The 14,367-nt window shown below is 38.8% G+C and overlaps 2 protein-coding genes across 2 annotated transcripts in view; both read left to right on the top strand.

Moving 5' to 3' along the window:
- Positions 1 to 14,367, top strand: part of LOC127621932 (protein eva-1 homolog A-like) — a 187,298-nt gene that overhangs the window by 101,552 nt on the left and 71,379 nt on the right. The gene's annotated exons all lie outside the window — the stretch shown is intronic.
- prep (prolyl endopeptidase) overlaps positions 2,348 to 14,367 on the top strand; it is a 14,714-nt gene continuing 2,694 nt past the window's right edge. The window contains exons 1-14 of the mRNA XM_052095737.1: positions 2,348 to 2,491; positions 2,814 to 2,888; positions 2,974 to 3,107; positions 6,304 to 6,434; positions 6,603 to 6,812; positions 6,923 to 7,044; positions 8,966 to 9,071; positions 9,763 to 9,954; positions 10,624 to 10,821; positions 10,924 to 11,027; positions 11,114 to 11,250; positions 12,328 to 12,422; positions 12,593 to 12,724; positions 12,814 to 12,970. Coding sequence (XP_051951697.1) covers positions 2,450 to 2,491; positions 2,814 to 2,888; positions 2,974 to 3,107; positions 6,304 to 6,434; positions 6,603 to 6,812; positions 6,923 to 7,044; positions 8,966 to 9,071; positions 9,763 to 9,954; positions 10,624 to 10,821; positions 10,924 to 11,027; positions 11,114 to 11,250; positions 12,328 to 12,422; positions 12,593 to 12,724; positions 12,814 to 12,970 — 1,835 coding nt within the window. The 5' untranslated portion in view covers positions 2,348 to 2,449. The remainder of the gene's footprint in view (positions 2,492 to 2,813; positions 2,889 to 2,973; positions 3,108 to 6,303; positions 6,435 to 6,602; positions 6,813 to 6,922; positions 7,045 to 8,965; positions 9,072 to 9,762; positions 9,955 to 10,623; positions 10,822 to 10,923; positions 11,028 to 11,113; positions 11,251 to 12,327; positions 12,423 to 12,592; positions 12,725 to 12,813; positions 12,971 to 14,367) is intronic.

Raw genomic sequence — 14,367 nt, forward strand, 5'->3', positions numbered from 1 at the left:
TAACTCGTAAAAAGTTAAGTTACACTCCTTAAGTACTTAAGTAATGCATTACTGTAATTAGATTACTTTTTCCTTGAAAAAAGTAAAGTAATTACTCTTCATTTTCAGTCAATTACAGTTACTTCTAATGTAATTGCATTAAATACTTTATAGACTATAGAACAATTCTATATAAAACAATAGTGAATTTAAAATCCAAACCTAACGGCTAATTTTAAAATGTATGTTTTTTTTTTATTTAACGCTGCCCCCTTAAATTCTTTGGCCAGTTCATGAATAATTAATTAGATTGTATATGAGTTATTTGAAAGAATTAATCGAGATTGTTCAGGGTTTTAGAAAGTAATTAGTAATAAGTAAAGCAATTAATTTACTGAGTAATTAGTACAGTAATCTAATTACACTGTATAAGATGCAATGAGTAGTTAGTAATGAATTACTTTTTTACAGTAACTTTCCCAAACACTATTAAGTACGTACACAAGGTGCAGGGAAAGGGGACAGGGAGTTTTTATTATTATTATTTATAAAAGCAAATTTGATGCTGCATTTCTATGAACTTGACCCTTGTGTTATAAACTAAAAGATATCCAATTTGTATCACATTGGACAACTTTATTTGTCAATGTCCCATTTACCTGCGTTACAGAGTCGTTCACAAGTTGCTCGTGATACAGGATTTTAACCATTTAAAGACCTTCTTCGTGGTTGGCAAACAATAGGAGGCATTTGTAGGTAAATGTAGGAAAATATATCACTTTTAATAAACTTATAACACATAATTTATCACTGCTTTTTGTGTTCCCTGTGTTCTAAGGTATCGCGTTACCGTTAACGGAGTGATATTAACCGCTACAGACGATTCTGGCCGAATGAATCAGACCAAATCACGAACCGAGTCGGAACGTTTATGCTTCCAATTGATTGAAAGGAACCGACTCATAGGAGTGATTCATTCGCGAATAGGGCATCGTTAGTTCTTCTGACAACCTACAGAAATATAAAATTCCTTTAACTGCTAATGAATATGCAATTGTTTTTTTTATATGAAATATGAAATGCTCTTTCCATGGCCATGTAGCCTATACTCTTTGAGCTTAACTGACACAATGATCGGAAATGTATGCTTTTCTGTAGAGCAACAAAAAAATTATTATAAAATCAGAGCTCTCTTTCAGAAAGAGATAATGACAATTCCTTATGTAATACCATACTGGAATAATATTGTAGAGAATTTACCGTGGGAAAAAGTTTGGCCTTTGTCTCATAAGTATCTGCTTACAAATAAAGTAAAATAAATAACATTTAAATTAATTCACAAATGTTACCCAGCCAAAATCTTTCTTAGGAGATATAAGTCAGACATTGAAGTGAATTGCCGTTTTTTGTCAGGCTCCTGAGGATGATGTCATTCACTTGTTTGGGCAAAGTACCCACACAGAGACATTTTGGTCAGATTTGTTAATGTTTATCCAATCTTATTTTGTAAGTGACTTTTCTTTCTGCTTGTTTTCTTTGGTTTGTTTGACTACTCAAAAGAGAAAACAAGACAATATTACATAATTAATTTGTGTTTCCTTCTAGCTAAATTTCACATACATAAGCAAAAATGTCCTGGCTCTAAACCTCTCTTTTCTCTAAATGATCTAGACAATTACATGGAAACTATCCAAAGCTCTGTTAATCCCAAAGCATTGAAAACTTTATCTCTATATTCATCCTTTTTGTCCTCTTATAGTAAATGCTTTGCATTGTTTCTGGGTTTTGTTTTTGTTTTTTTTTCCTTACCCTGGCAAATTAGTTGTATTTGTGTATCTTTGTCTTTTTTGTTTAGTTTTTTACATGTTTATATGTATTGCTTTTATGCTTTGTGATATTTAATAAATAAAGTAAAAAATAAAATAAAAAAAAAGGTTCTTCTGACAACCAGCCAACTGAAAATGCGGCGCGCGCACACACCAATAAATTATTTGAGTCAAGTAAATATATATTTTTATATATACAGCGCCTTTCACAACACACATTGTTTTAAAGCAGCTTTACAGAAAATCAGACATTGACAGAAGATAAAACTGTAATATTTATAATATATATATGAGTCATCATTGTGTAGTTTGATAAAATACGACTGTGAATTGTGTTTTAAAATAACTAATTAAATAATAATTGTATTTATAACCCTAGTGAGCAAGCCGAAGGCGACTAAACATATTTCTGAAATATTGTCCGGGGGGAAATATTTCTTGTTAACCTCCATCGTGAGAAAAGCATTTATCAGTAAACTGAGGAGCCGGCAGAGGGCGCTGTGCGGTTTTCAGCGCTGTTTTCTCCTGCTTGTGTTCGCCTTTGTTCGGATTCTTTCTCTGCTGGTTCCGGACATTGTGCTGCGGCTCTCAAACTGTTTATTTCATTATTTCATCTGTTAAACAGCTCTAAAGATCACTGAAGAATGGCCTTTCACTATCCAAACGCCTATAGGGACGAGTCAGTGGTGAGTGAATTAAATAAGAGAGATAATCCATGGATGGATACAAGATTGAAGGAGAAATGGATGAATGAGTGAGCAAAATAATGAATGAATCAATTAATATACGTAAGAGTAAATGCAGAATAGACTGAATGAATAGATAAAATAATGAAAGAATGCTGGTCCTCGTTTGACTGGCATAAGTAATGCCATTTTCTTTAGAGAGAATGTTTTGATTGGTATGCACACATTTTGCCAACATGTTGGCATTGTTTTCATTGTTATTTTTTTTAATGGATGAGTTATTAACTGAGTTTTGTGGCTGATATTCTGTGTGTTTTATCAGGTTGATGACTACCATGGCAGTAAAGTTCCTGATCCATACAACTGGCTAGAAGATCCTGACAGTGAAAAAACACAGGTAAACTACTCAAAACACACTCACCTGAGAGACACTGGTGTTTGAAATGCATCTTCTGACTCTTTATATTTGTCTCTCTATGTAGGCATTTGTGAACAGTCAGAACAAGTTGACTCTGCCGTTCCTGGAGCAGTGTGAGATAAGAGATGTCTTCAAGGATCGGATGACTGAACTCTATGACTACCCCAAATACAGCTGCCCCTTCAAACGTGGGAACAGGTGAGATGTGCTGTTCCTTAAAAGGATAGTTCACCCAGTAATTGTAATTCTCTCATTATTTACTCCCCCTCTTGCTGTCTTGAACTATTTGATTTACAGTGTAAGTCAATGGCATCCAAAACTTTCAAGCACCAAAAAGGACATAAATGCAGCATAAAAGTAATCCATATGACTCGAGTGGTTTAATCCAAGCCTGCTGAAGTGATATGATCGCTTCAGATTAGAAACAGACAAAAATGTAAGTCCTTATTCACTATTTATCTCGACATCCAAAGTCTCCTTGGTATGCACATTCACGAGAGAAGCTTGATTCAACTTATTATAGACTGTTTTACCAAGGATGAACTGCTGAATATTTGGCATCACATACCAGACAATCTTTTCCCGGTTTTTGACTATTCCGACGATTTGCTGGACATTTTATTTGGAGGCGCAGCTGTGTTGTTCAAGCGCGCTATGAGACGCGAGCCAGCACGCTGGTTAAGCTCCATCAGCGTGGCTTTCTAACAGTGCTGCCAAGTATTCATCTAGCAAATCTCCGTTCTCTTCCTAACAAAACGTATGAACTACATCTCCTAACCTGTACAAACAAGAACATTTCAAACACTGCTTCCTTGTACTTCACACAAACCTGGCTGAGTGAAGCTATAAGACAGTGCGTTACATCTGCCGGGCTTTCAGTTCTTCAGAGCGGATCGCATTGCGGAGTTAACAGGGAAAATGAGAGGCAGTGAAATCTATGAAAGTTGGTGTACAGATGTAAAAACGTTAAAGAAGATGTGCTCTTTATCTGTAAGCCTTTCTACTCGCAACAGGAATTTTCCTCATTTATTCTGGTGAGTGTTTATATTCCTCCACAAGTGTGTGAGCGCAGCCCTGAATCAGCTGGCTGATCAGATCACAGACACAGAACAACAATACCCGGACTCACTTATTATTCTTCTTGGTGAATTTAACAGAGCCAACCTCACCCCTGAACTGCCAAAATGCAGACAGCACATTACATGCCCCACCAGAGACAGAAGTATACTGGATCACTGCTACACAACATTAAAGGATGCATAAAACTCAGTCCCTAGAGCAGCTTTGGGACTCTCTGATCACTGTCTGGTTCATCATCTTCTGACCTACAGTTAGAAACTTAAAACAGCTAAACCTGTAGTAAAGACTGTAAAAAGTTGGACCACTGAAGCAGAGATGGAACTGCAAGCCAGCTATTGTATCTATTGTGCAGTACTGATTGGAGTATTCTGGATGAGCTCACAGATACTGTGACATCATATATGAGTTTCTGTGAGGATATGTGCATTTCTACTAAGACTTATTTAATGTTCAACATTGACAAACCATTGTTTACAGCAAAGCTCAGGGAGCTTTGTAAGGCCAAAGAGGATGTTTACAGAAGTGAGTTTAAAATATTGTATAATTATGCCAAAAACACAAAAACAAAGGAGATTAGAGCGGCGAAAATGTGCTACTCTGAGAAGCTGAAAAATACGTTTTCAGCTAACGACCCTGCATCAGTGCATAGAGGACTGAAAGACAATACTAACTGCAAGACACCATCCCCCAACACTGTAGGGAATCAAAAACTGACCTTCACTTCACACAAAGATCAACACCTCCTCCACCCTCCTGCTACTCAATCTGCACTTAAGATCTGTGAAGAAGATGTGTGCCGTATCTTCCGGAAACAAAAGACAAGGAAAGCACAGGGCCCAGATGGTGTTCCACCCATTTGTCTAAAATCCTGTGCTGACCAGCTGGCCCCCATCTTCACACAGATCTTCAACACATCACTGGAGCAGTGTGAAGTCCCCTACTGCTCTACCATCATCCCTGTTCCAAAGAAACCCAAGATCACAGGACTTAATGACTACAGACCTGTCGCTCTGATGTCTGTGGTCATGAAGTAATTTGAGAGACTGGTGTTGGCCCACCTGAAGGACATCACTAGACCCTTTCTGGATCTCCTTCAATTTGCGTATCGAGCAAACAGTTCTGTGGATGATGCAGTCAACATCTGAACAGACCAAGGACTTATGCATGGATCCTTTTTGTGTACTTCAGTTCGGCTTTCAACATCATCCCAGATGTTCTCTGGACTAAATTAACCCAACTCTCTGTTCACACTTCTATCTGTCAGTGGATCACCAGCTTTCTGACAGACAGGCAGCAGCTATTTAGAATGAAGGAATTCCCTTCCAGCACCTGTACGATCAGCACTGGTGCCCCCCAGGAATGTGTGCTCTCCCTACTACTCCTCTCACTGTATGCAAATGATTGCACCTTCAAGGACCCCTCTGTCAAGCTCCTGAAGTTTGCAGACAACACAACTGTCATCGGCCTCATCCAAGATGAGGATGAGTCTGCATACAGTAAGTAGATTGAACAGCTGGCTGTCTGGTGTAGTAAAAACAACCTGGACTTCAGGGGGAACACCCCAACATTGATCCCCTCACCATTCTAAACAGCACTGTGGCAGCAGTGGAGTCATTCTGGTTCCTGGGCACTACCATCTCACAGGACCTGAAGTGGGTGACCCACATTGACTCCATTGTGAAAAAGGCCCATCAGAGGTTGTACTTCCTTCACCAGCTGAGGAAGTTCAACCTGCAGCAGGCACAGTGATTGCAGCAATCTCCTTGTTTTCCATGCTGATACAGGCCAGCAATTTGCCCTTTCTGAAAAACAGTAACATATTTTCCAACAGGGTTGTGATTAAAATCTCTTGCTAACCTTTTCTGTGTAAAGTTATAGCCATTTTTACAACTTTGTTGCCATGATGTAATGTTAACAAACTCTAAAACTACTGTAAAAATTATGATTTAAACAACTTTACATCTCAAATAATATAAATTCAGGAACTTTGTATCGATACCGAAATCACACTTTTTTTGTACAGAATAATTGAGAAGTGCTTTAACAAACATTGTAATTCTCCATAATGCCTTGGCATTACTGTAAACATAACTTTTGTTTGTTTTTACAAATTTAGTCCATTATTTTCATCTGTGGCAATTGACCGGATGCCGTAGATGCTGACCAAACTTGTTTTGAACCTGGAACACACGTTTTATCATGCATTCAGCTAAGAACCAGTGATGAAAATGTTTTTTTTTATGTGAATTTCATGTTTGCTTTAATTCTGAAGAACGTGGTTATGGATGTAAACACTCTCCTTTCTCTCCTGTAGGTATTTTCACTTTTATAACACGGGTCTTCAGAATCAAAGTGTTCTGTACATGCAAAAGAACCTTGAGGCAGAACCCACCGTCTTCCTGGACCCAAACACATTCTCGGAGGACGGGACAGTCGCTTTACAAGGTGCTGGACGTATCTGTGTTTTGTTGATTATGTATGTGAAGTGACCGACACATCTTGATTCAATCAGATTGGAGATTATGATTTTTGAGAACGCTTGTCTCATTTTTGTGCGCAATATCTATCATATGGTCAGAGAACAATCTAGGACACTATTTGTATATTTTGTAGGTTATACATTCTCTGAGGATGGCGAGTACCTGGCATACGGTACCAGTGCGAGCGGTTCTGACTGGGTTGAGATCCGGTTCTTGCGTGTGGATGGCGCTGTACCTCTGGAAGACCGACTGGAGAGAGTCAAATTTAGCTGCATGTCCTGGACTCATGATGGGAAGGGACTCTTCTACAACTCCTATCCTGAGCAGGAGGGCAAGAGTGACGGTACACACACACACACACACACACACACACACGGTCACATGTGAGGAAAGGGTGAAACACAAACTCACACTCTGGTTTAAGAGATCTTGACTTTTGTCCTTCTCTCTCAGGTACTGAGACGTCCACTAACCTGCACCAGAAGTTGTTCTATCATGTGTTAGGAACCCCTCAGTCTCAGGACGTTCTGTGTGCTGAATTTCCTGAGCAGCCGAAATGGATGAGCGGTGCTGAGGTAACCCACAATCTCATACATCAACCCTCCAAGGACACGTTGAATCGCCATTAGCTAGTACATTTTTTTTTTTTCTCGCCAGACCAAAATTAAAAAAAATTAATTTTGGCTGAAGTCGATTCAATTGTGGATAGTGGTGTTACAAACCACCTGGCTCAAGGCAGCGTAACATCGAGGGGAGACCACACGTGGATTTAAACAAAATTGTATTTATTTTTAAATAAAAATCAACAGAAACAAATTAAGGTGCTGGAGAGGGGAAGCCAAAACTCTGTGGAGAAGATCCATTTTATGAGCTGTTCAGTCCCAAACTCAATCACAGGTAGTATGCCACAACTGTTCAGTGACTCCACCCTATAAAACGGAGAGAGAGACAATGCCATCTGGTGGACAAAACAGCACTAACACCCAGGGCCGTAACAGTGGTTCCACATGATTTAAATGAGTTTTCATGCTTAAAATGACTATGTAATCTCAACTCAGATACTTGTGTTGAAAGAACCTAGTTGAATTGCGTAAACCAACAAAAACAGATATGTGAATAGCTGGATTTCCATCCACGTATTTTAATGCACAATTTGGGGTATCGCATTAAAACCGCTGGATGGAAACACCAAGGTGCGAAGAGGGAAACTAATTGAATTGGGTAAACCCAACAAAATTTGACATGTCAATGTAACTCAAATTAATCTCTTATTTCTTTATATATGAGCTAGTGACAGTGAATGTTAGCATGTTAAATACATGCTGCTGGGAAGCACTGGAGTAGGGCCGTCACTATTACTCGATTTAATTTGATTACTCGATTCAAAAAATTCCTAGAATACAAAACAGCTGGAAAATAAGGTGCAAGTGACCCGTTCCACGGACGAGGGTCCGACAACATAACGACAAGAGTGGTCAGCTGTATGAGAGCACTTTACTTTAGATGTATAAAACAATGCAGTTGTGTGTCTACCTGAAAAAGTATAACATCACTTCAGCAATGATCAGCACTTGAAAGTTGCCGATCAGTTTTCACAGACTCAAAGGGAACATGCGGTAAGTTCACTGCTTACAACATGCGGTGTTGCGAGAGAAGTCCGTTCGTTGCCATGCGTCCTGCTGAACTCAGCAAAAAAACACATTGTAATGCACGCTAAACCTATTTATCTACACAGTCGTTTGCAATATAGGCTTTTATGAAGCAACATAAAATCATGTCATGAAAAGCATCTGGCACATGCATTAATGTAAATGTAAAAGAAGGAACTGAATGTCCAGATGATTAAGGGCATTTTACACAGTATGTGGTATGCAATAAGCATTTGCGATCTAGACAGTGTGTACAACAAGCGAAACAATGCTGCAGTTTTAACGCAAGAGAGTGAAAACATCTCTAATTTACTCAACACAAATGGATTAATGTAGTCTCTTTTTTTTTTTTTAAACTTAAATTAGTTAAAATAAGTTGACTTGGTTAAATGCTTTTTTTTTAGGTTTAGGAGTTACTAAACCTAACGATAGTGAAAGTCTTTTTTTTGAGTGCATGCAAGCGATTCTGAAAACTGAAAAAGTTAAGAAAATCTGGAAGTTGGCAGCTTCTCAAATACATACACGCGCACACACACACATATATATACACACACATATATATACACACACATATTGTTAATACATGTATGACTTAACGTGCTATGATATGTGAAAGTGTGGATTTTATATTTAGTTTTATCATTTTATTTCAATTTTAACTTTTTTCAAATAAACAAATTCCACAGATTCTCTCAATTTATATGATGTCATGAACTTTCAATTATAGTAATGTTACAAGCTGTCACTGTTTGAAATGTCATACACATTTTAAGGCTGAAACCAAATAATAGAAATATAAATCCATTTAATTTCTGATTGTGTTATGATGCGAATAATGTGTTTCCAGGTGTCTGATGATGGGCGTTATGTGCTGCTGTCAATCAGAGAGGGCTGTGACCCCGTCAACAAACTGTGGTACTGTGACCTGAATGCGGTGTCACAGGAAATTAATGGTACAGAAACACAAACCGTAACATTACACAACATTATTTATGCTGCCTTCATGTACTGTCAGAATTATCCCACAAAACTTCTGAAGTGGTAATTACGAATAAGTTGTGTTCAAGTGCTTTGTTGTCGGAATGAACCAGGAACATAGATAAAGCCAAGTTCATTCTTGCATATTTCTGGAGACAATAATATATGTTACTTCATTAGCTGATAATTGAATTTTGGTAAATACTAGCTATTTTCATTGCGTAAAAACAACATGCTTCAAATGGTTGCTGATATACATGAATGTTTCTACAGAAACCGTGCTCTCCTCCGCCATGTTGAAAGTTTACGTCTCCTTCCAACTCGGAAACTGGGGTATCAAAATACATTTCTGAGTTTCCCAGTCGTAATTACAACTTGAGGTGTCATTCATGTGCAACTTCCGAGTGGGGAAACTCGTATTTACAGTAATTCTGAATCCGATAGCACGTGAAGGCAGCATTATATCACTTACAGGAGCTCGGGAATTTTACCGGTTTAACATTTATTCATTTAGCAAAAGCTTTTTCCTCACAATGCAACTTACAAAATTAAACAGTCCAACACAAGTATATTCTAAAAATACCTTTATTACAATTATTGTGCACAAATTGCTTTTATCAACAGTTTCCTGACAGCAATGGCTCATTTATTTTTCCTTATTGACAGGTTTGTTGCCGTGGATAAAACTGATCGATAACTTTGATGCAGAATATGAATACGTCACAAATGAAGGAACCGTTTTCACTTTTAAAACCAACTTGGATGCTCCTCGATATCGACTCATCAATATTGACTTTGCCCAACCATCCGTCAGCCAATGGAAAGTGCTCGTTCCCCAACACGACAAAGATGTCATTGGTAAGTAAGAGATTAATACTGTTTAAAGACAACATTAAATCAGAATGAATGAATCTTAATAAATGTATCTGGTCTTATTGTGCACGTTATTCCTTTTTTTTTTTTTTCTCTCCAATTTGGAATGCCCAATTCCCAATGTGCTCTAAGTCCTTGTGGTGGCATAGTGACTCCGGGTGGTGGAGACCTAGTGTGTGTGGAGGCTTCACTCTATTCTCCGCAGCATCCACGCACAACTCGCCACATGCCCCACCGAGAGCGAGAACCACATTATAGCAACAATGAGGTTACCCTATGTGACTCTACCCTCCCTAGCAACCGGGCCAATTTGGTTGCGTAGGAGACCAGGCTGGAGTCACTCAGCACACCCTGGATTCGAACTCACGACTCCAGGGGTGTTAGTCAGCGGCGATACTCGCTGAGCTACCCAGACCCCCCATTGCATGTTATAGACATCAAAGTTATTTCCCCAGTAGAGAAAAGTAATAGTAGTAACCAATAAGATCGTAGCCCACTTTTATTTTCCTCTGAATATTCTGTTTCATGCATTGTGATTGTTGTCTTTGAACAGATTAGTATATGATAGATGTAAGGACAGTTTTGTTTTAATATTTGATAATAAACACATGGTTTTATTGCAATAGTGTAAGTTGTCTTTTATCTCTCTTTCAGTGTTTGCTACGTGTACGTATTCCAGCTTCCTGTTTGTGTGTTTTCTCCATGACGTGAAAAATGTGTTAAAAATGTTCCATCTGTCCTCGGGGGAGGAGATGCGCACGTTTGCGCTGGACGTTGGTTCAGTCGTGGGCTTCACTGGCAGGAAGAAAGACTCCGAGATCTTTTACAGCTTCACCTCCTTCCTGTCTCCAGGTCAGTTCAAGGTTCAGGACGCTCAGAAACCCTCCCAAAATAAATTCTTATTGCTTTTATGACACCGCTGATGTGGACTGGATGTGTTGTGTTTTCATGCAGCAATCATCTATCACTGTGATCTCACTAAAGATCCACTACAGCCACATGTCTTCAGAGAGGTCACTGTGAAGGGATTCAATCCTGCCGATTACCAGACCACTCAGGTACATCAGCATGCTTTCAGACACCCCTTTGTCTGTCTGTCTGCAGTACAATTCTCTTTTGTTTTGACTCTGTGTGTTTGTTACAGGTGTTTTATCCCAGTAAAGATGGCACACAAATCCCGATGTTTATTGTCCATAAGAAAGGCATCAAGCTGGATGGCTCCCACCCAGCCTTCCTGTATGGTTATGGAGGTTTCAATATTTCCATCACACCCAGCTACAGGTAAAACACAACCATACCCGAGACTCGAACACAACCACAGAAAGCTGATCATACACACTGCTGTAGTAGTACTAACCTCAAACAACAGACTTTTGATGATGCATGATTACGTTCATGAGCAGAAGGCTGTTTCTTTGGTCTGTCAAGGATTTAAAAATAACCTCAATCCCTCTGAGTGCGTTTACATGCACGTTCTTGCACGGATAATTCTTAAAAGGCAGACAAGGTGTGTGGTCATGTAAACACATTAAACAGTTTCTTTAGTCGGTGTAAGATCATGAATGGCATTAGAATAAGCAGATCAACATGTATAGATGTTTTCCCATTTTGTGTTGCATGTAAACCCCTTAAAGGCATAGTTCACCCTAATATTTAAATTCTAATATTTTTTTCAACCTCATGCCATCCCAGATGTGTATGACTTTCTTTGTTCAGCTGAACACAAATTAAGATTTTTATAATAATATTTCAGCTCTGTAGGTCCATACAATGCTAGTGAATGGTGGCCAGATATTTGAAGGTTAAATAAACACATAAAGGCAGCATAAAAGTAATCCATACGACTCCAGTGGTTAAATCCATATCTTCAGGAGTAATATGATAGGTGTGGGTGAGAAACAGATTCAATCGTATCGCTTCTGATTATATAGATAGTCATATGGATTACTTTTATGCTGCCTTAATATGCTTTTGGGAGCTTCAAAGTTCTGGCCACCCTTCAGTTACATTGTATGGATCTACAGAGCTGAAATATTCTTATAAAAATCTTCATTTGTGTTCCGAAGAAAAAAGTCACACATCTGGGATGGCATGAGGGTGAGTAAATGATGAAAGAATTTCGATTTTTGGTTGAACTGTCCCTTTAACTGCCATCATAACCATCTTGTCCAATGTGCACACGTGTTGTGAGCATTCATCTTCAAGGTTTGACGTCAAAAGCAGAGAATAACAAGATTATTTCAAATCTCATGTAAATGCAGATTTCTTGCTTTGTCTGATTTTTTTTAATTAAGCAGATTTTTGGGAGTAATCAGAGTATTAGTGTGCCATGTAAACACGCTCACTGTTTGTTTTCAGTGTTTCACGACTGATATTCGTCAGGCATCTGGGAGGAGTTTTAGCAGTGGCCAACATAAGAGGAGGTGGAGAATATGGAGAGACATGGCATAAAGGCACGTGAATAGTTCAAACTGAATATTTTCATATTTTGCCAAGTACACGTATAGTGCAAAAATAGTATGTGTAGTATGCTTGTCCAGACATCCTGTAGATCATATCTAGCATTGTGTTGCATTTACATTAAAATGATCTCTCACATACTCTGTTCTCTCTCTCTTCATAGCGGGGATGCTGGCCAATAAGCAGAACTGTTTCACAGATTTTCAGTGTGCTGCTGAATATCTGATAAAGGAGGGTTACACTTCCCCCAGCAAAATCACCATCAATGGAGGCTCCAACGGGGGTCTGCTCGTGGGTATGACGCACACAAACTCACACACACATAGACATACACATTCAGGTTCATACTGGTTCTGATCCGGTGTGTGTTCTCCTCTCGTGCAGCTGCATGTGTGAACCAGAGGCCTGATCTGTTCGGCTGTGCTGTGGCTCAGGTCGGCGTCATGGACATGTTGAAGTTTCATAAGTTCACCATCGGACACGCATGGACCACTGATTTCGGCTGCTCCGAAATCAAAGAGCAGTTTGATTGGTTAATCAAGTAAGTTTGTATTAAGATTGATTATGATGGATGATCCAATTAACTGCGATCTTCATTTGAACGATCTCAATATCTAGGTATGTCCCGACACTGGTATCAAAATCGGGTCTGATATCGAGCTCATGTACTTGTAAAAATGCTCCGATACATCTGACGTACGAATGTCATTTTGTAAACATTCAGCGTACTAAATCAAATCACGTCTTGTCCTAGTGTGATTGTTAAACCGCAAAGGCTGCGGTTTCATTAGATAAATATATAGTTTGAATGTGCCGTGCAATTCAAATGTGAGTTTTTGTGAATGTGCGCAGACACAAATAGTGCTTATATGTTTTAGAAGTCCTCACTATCATGAGCATTGCACACTCTGTTTGTACGTTATGAACGTTAGCAGAGCACTAATTCACTTTGTAGCGGGAGGCACATGCAGACTACATATTTATTTAATTAAATAACAGCTGTTTGCGGTTTAATGATCACAATGGGCCATGTAGCGACCTGCTTTTCCGGAAGTGAGAAACTAGCATTAAAACACACACAGAAACACACACAGAAACGGAAAGGGCTTCAAAATAAAAGCTTCCGCAAAAATAAAAGCTCAATTTAAATGGAAAAGATATGACAGAAATATATCCCTACTGTACTACTTACAGAAATACTCAAACCAGCCCATCTGTTACCATCAATCATGCCATGGTCCAAATCACGAAGATCAAATTGTTTCCCCCATTCTGATGGTTGACGTGAACGTTAACTGAATCTCCTGACCCGTATCTGCATGATTTTATGTACTGCACTGCTGCCACGTGATTGGCTGATTAGATAATCGTGTGGATGATTGTTGGTGCCAGACGGGCTGGTTTGAGTATTTCTGGGATTTTCACACACAACAGTCTCTAGAATTTACTCAGAATGGTGCCAAAAAAAATAAATATCCAGTGATCAGCAGTTCTGTGGACGGAAACGCCTTGTTGATGACACAGAATGGCCAGACTGGTTAGAACCGACAAAGTTTACGGTAACTCGGATAACCGTTCTATACAATTATGGTGAGAAGAATGGTGCTGAGCTGGTTTGGCGGCACGAGGGGGACCTACACTATATTAGCCAGGTGGTTTTAATGTTGTGGCTGATCAGTGTAAATGCTATATAATACATGCAATTTCGAGACATTTTTATTGATTGAATTGATGGAAGAAATTAAACGCTAAACTGTGACCAAAATGATAAACTAATGATAAAGGTCCCCTGCATAATTAACAGCATTAGATAAGAGAGGATTTCTTTCATATGTCAGTAAAATGCACATTTTAACTGAAATATACCAAAATGGGCATCAAATGATTGTTTGTATTTCGGGAAATTTGTATTGACACCCGGCTGTAATCGCAATCTCT

This window comes from Xyrauchen texanus, chromosome 28, assembly GCF_025860055.1.
Source record: "Xyrauchen texanus isolate HMW12.3.18 chromosome 28, RBS_HiC_50CHRs, whole genome shotgun sequence".
In the NCBI taxonomy this organism is placed as follows: domain Eukaryota; kingdom Metazoa; phylum Chordata; class Actinopteri; order Cypriniformes; family Catostomidae; genus Xyrauchen; species Xyrauchen texanus.